This window comes from Triticum aestivum, chromosome 5B, assembly GCF_018294505.1.
Source record: "Triticum aestivum cultivar Chinese Spring chromosome 5B, IWGSC CS RefSeq v2.1, whole genome shotgun sequence".
Classification (NCBI taxonomy): domain Eukaryota; kingdom Viridiplantae; phylum Streptophyta; class Magnoliopsida; order Poales; family Poaceae; genus Triticum; species Triticum aestivum.
Window position 1 is genome coordinate 458,888,862 of NC_057807.1, and position 4,193 is coordinate 458,893,054.

Here is a 4,193-nt window from a genome sequence, read left to right on the forward strand (position 1 = left end):
ACATAACTACCCACAAAACATATTCATGTTCATAATGAGAGGACTATTAATTATCATTAAGGATCTGAACATATGATCTTCCGCCGAATAAACCAACTAGCATCAACTACAAGGAGTAATCAACACTACTAGCAACCCAGAGGTACCAATCTGAGGTTTTGAGAGAAAGATCGGATACAAGAGATGAATTAGGGTTTGGAGAGGAGATGGTGCTGGTGAAGATGTTGATGGAGATTGACCCCCTCTTGATGAAAGGATCGTTGGTGATGACGATGGCTTCGATTTCCCCCTCCCGGAGGAAAGTTTCCCCGGCAGAACAGCTCCGCTGGAGCCATAGATTGGCTCTGCCCAGGTTCGGCCTCGAGACGGCGGCACTTCGTCCCGAAAACTTCCTTCTGTTTTTTTCCAGGTCAAAACAGACCATATAGCAGAAGATGGGCATTGGGGGTCTGCCAGGTGGCCCACAAGGCAGGGCGCGTGCCCTCCACCCTTGTGGATGGCAGGTAGCCCCCTCTGATGCTTTTTTTGCCCAATATTTTTTGTTAATTTCATAATGACTCTCCGTGAAGTTTCAGAACTTTTGGAGTTGTGTAGAATAGGTCTCTAATATTTGCTTCTTTTCAAGGCCAGAATTCCAGCTGCCGGCATTCTCCCTCTTCATATAAACCTTGTAAAATAAGAGAGAAAAGATATAAGTATTGTGCTATAATGTGTAATAACAGCTCATAATGTAATAAATATCAATATAAAAGCATGATGCAAAATGGATGTATCAGTGTATTGCAAAAGATACATATGTATTGGAAGAAAATAAAAATGAAAAACAAAAAGGAAAATGAAAAAAATAAAATCCCCAAAAAAACACGAAAAATAGGAAGAAAATAAAACGTGCATAAGCTCATAAACCGGTCCGAGCCAGTCATAGAAGCCTCCTAAAACCGCTCCATCAAAATCCTATATTGGGTCGGCCGGTCCGGCATTTGCCTACTGCGAGACAGAGTATATTTCGTAGAATGGGTGGCCCCTGGTATTTTTTATAAGTTATAGCAGAAATTTGAATGGGCCAAGGCCATATAATTTTCGCAGTTGCTCATGCGACTGATCATCATTTTGCAGTCAATCGGTTATGCTTGGCCAAAGACACGGAACGACGACTAGGACAGTAATTTTACGATGGGGTGATTAATCCGAAGGTGAGAGAGAACCGACAATTTCATTATCTGTCGACTTATTATTGGGAAATGAGATATATCATTGGCTAACAGTTCTATGTTGCTTTAGACGTCTCACCACCTTTTATATGCTTTTGTTCCAGTATCACTATTTTTTTGATCCGAGTATCACTATTATGGCCATATGAGCTGCGCAAGTTTTTTCGGCGGCATTATATTCTATGTTGTCGTTGGACTGTCAATGTGTTGACGTGAGGGACATCACAACAATGTGCATCAATTTATATTTTTTTGTAGAACATATCAAGTTTTATGTTGTACTCGTGTGAATTTGTTGAAACATGCAGTAGAGCTACATGTATATTCATTAAGAAAAAAAGGTATTACAACACGGAAGAAGGCACAATCCCTACCACTCCATAAACAGAGCCCTCATGCACCCAGCCAACAAGGAAACACCAAAGGGTCAATACTTGAGGTGAAGTGGAGCGTGTATGCTGGGGATCAACCGAAGTGGCTCCTTTCGGACTACCGACAAAACACCGAATGATTTCTCGCTCATGTCGAGGTCTTCAGGCGCCATGCCACCAGGAAGCGTCCAGTCAAAATAGAACAGGAGTTGCGCCAAGCAAAGCTCGACGCCGGCGAGCCCAAACTCTATCCCCCGGCACATTCTCCGGCCGGCACCGAACGGCAGGAACTCAAAGTCGCCTCCCTTGAAGTCGACGCTTGTGCCAAGGAATCTCCCGGGACGGAACGCCTCGGCGTCCTTCCAGTACCTCGGGTCCCTGCCCATGGCCCAAGCGTTGATGACCACCCTGCTCCCGGCCTGAATCGTGTAGCCACCGAGAGGGCACCGCTCCTTGCAGACCCTGGGAACTAGAAGAGGCGCCGGCATGTGCAGCCGCAGCGTCTCCTTGACGACAAGCCGGAGGTAGTTGAGCTGCCCGATGTCGCACCAACGTGCCTCTCCTTCCATTTTTATCCTCACCTCGTCCTGTACTTTGGTCATTTCCTTAGGGTTCTTCATGAGCTCTGCGAGCGCCCACTCTATCGTTGACGATGATGTCTCTGTGCCTCCGGCAAACATATCCTGTAGCGTTTCCATTTCAATCTAATAGTTAGTTCTGTGCAGAGTTAATCAACGGTTAATTCCTTTCTACTTCCTCCGTTCCAAAATAGATAACCCAACTTTATATTAAAGATGGAGTACTCTTTTTGTTTCATAATATAATATAAGGTGTTTTTGATACTACACTAGTGTAAAATACGCTTTTATATTATGGCACGAAGAGGGCATCATAGTGGTTTGGATAGATACCATACCATTATGACAGCTTTGATGTTGTCGTGTGTAATGGGCACGTCCGTGCCTGCTGGATGCTCCATGGCGTCGAGAAGCACATCTACCATGTCCTCTGTTGTGTCCTTCATCTTCTTCTGCCGAAGCCGCTTGCGCTCCTCAATGATGTCTTCGAGTAGCTTGTCGACCTGACGGTGCACCCGTCGCAGCCGGTGCCTCATCAGAACGTTGAGGAAGCTCAACGACGGGAAATGGTCCGACAGGTTGAACCCCGACGCCAGTTCCAGGCCCTTCTTTAAGATGGAGCCTCTGTGCTCGAACGTCTCGCTCAATGCCGTCCTGCTCACGATGGCGCTGCTGAAGGCCTCGACCATGGCCCGGAGGTCGATGGCCTTGCCCGGACAGTGTCCGGCGATGCTCTCCAGGAGACGGCGTGTTTCCTCCCTCCGTATGGGAGCGAAAGACCTGACCCGGTTCGCGCAAAGGAGCTTGACGACGCACACCTTGCGCAGCCGGCGCCAGGAGGGGCCGCCGGAGGAGAAGGCGACGTCGGCGCAGCCGTACAGAAGAGCTTTGGGCCCGGCTAGCTCCGGGCGGTGGGCGAAGTTTGCGTCCTGCACCTTCATGACCTCCCTGGCCGCCTCGCGGGACGAGACGACGACGAGGCCGACCTGCCCCATCTGCAGGTGCATCAACGGGCCGTGCTCGCGGCCGAGGCGAGTGATGGCGTGGTGTGGGAGCTCGCCGGTGGCCAGGTGGTGAATGCTGCCGATCAGCGGGAGCTTGGACGGGCCTGGTGGGAGAGGCGCCTCGCCGGCTGTTGTTCTGGCCGACTTGATTACCATGACTATTGCTCGTATTAGGCATACTACTGCTACAACGAGCGAGATCAACGGTAAAACAGTAAGCATTTCCATGTCGACCGTTGTACGTCTCAGGTTACATGCTAGGGCTGCGACATTTATAGTGTTCTGGGCGAGCTTTCTCCATGGACATTTCCATCCATGTACGTGTAGACTGCTGCAATGCCGTGTAGACTGGGCATGCATGTTGGTCGGAAAAAGTTGCATGCATCATCTGTTCCCGGAGGTTTCCTTGTGTTCTTTCTTTTTTCTTCTGGTCCGGGTGCACTAGAGAAAGTAGGAATTCTAACGGAGGAGGTACGCAGCGCAGGTGCATTTAGATCTATTTTGACTAGTTTAATTTTTCAATTATTTTCAATTTCAGTTACATTTCAATTTCGCCAAAATTGGAATTTGATATTTGTAAAGCTGCATATTTCACGCAACTAATGATAATAATAATTTAACTGATTTCAGAAATTGAGTTAAAAATAACTACTTTCACATTTTGGAAATAACAAGTTTCACATATTTCAGAAAGCCATTTTCACATATTTCACACATTTTTTAGAAAAAAATCAATCATTTCAGAAAACTGATTTCCCTCGTTTCAGAAAATTAATTTCCCTCATTAAGAAAAAAACATTTACTCAGTAGAAAAAACAGATTCCACTCACTTAAGAAAACTTACTCCACTCATTTAAAAAAGAATATTTACTTATTTCAATTAATTTCACATTTCATAAATAACCAATTTCACATATTAAAAAAAGTGAGTTGCACTTATTTGAGAAAAAAATAACACAAATTTCAATTTTTCACACAAATTCAGGAAAAAAACATGTTTAAGTTGTTTTACTGTTTTATAATTTTTAG

General features: G+C 45.7%; 1 protein-coding gene across 1 annotated transcript; it reads right to left on the reverse strand.

Annotated features, from left to right (window-relative positions):
• Positions 1 to 1,638: 1,638 nt before the first annotated feature.
• LOC123116428 (premnaspirodiene oxygenase) lies at positions 1,639 to 3,155 on the reverse strand. Its single transcript, XM_044537385.1, has 2 exons — positions 2,499 to 3,155; positions 1,639 to 2,265 (listed from the first exon to the last, which is right to left on the reverse strand). The coding sequence occupies exons 1-2, from the start codon at positions 3,153 to 3,155 to the stop codon at positions 1,639 to 1,641; spliced, it is 1,284 nt and encodes a 427-aa protein (XP_044393320.1).
• Positions 3,156 to 4,193: the final 1,038 nt, after the last annotated feature.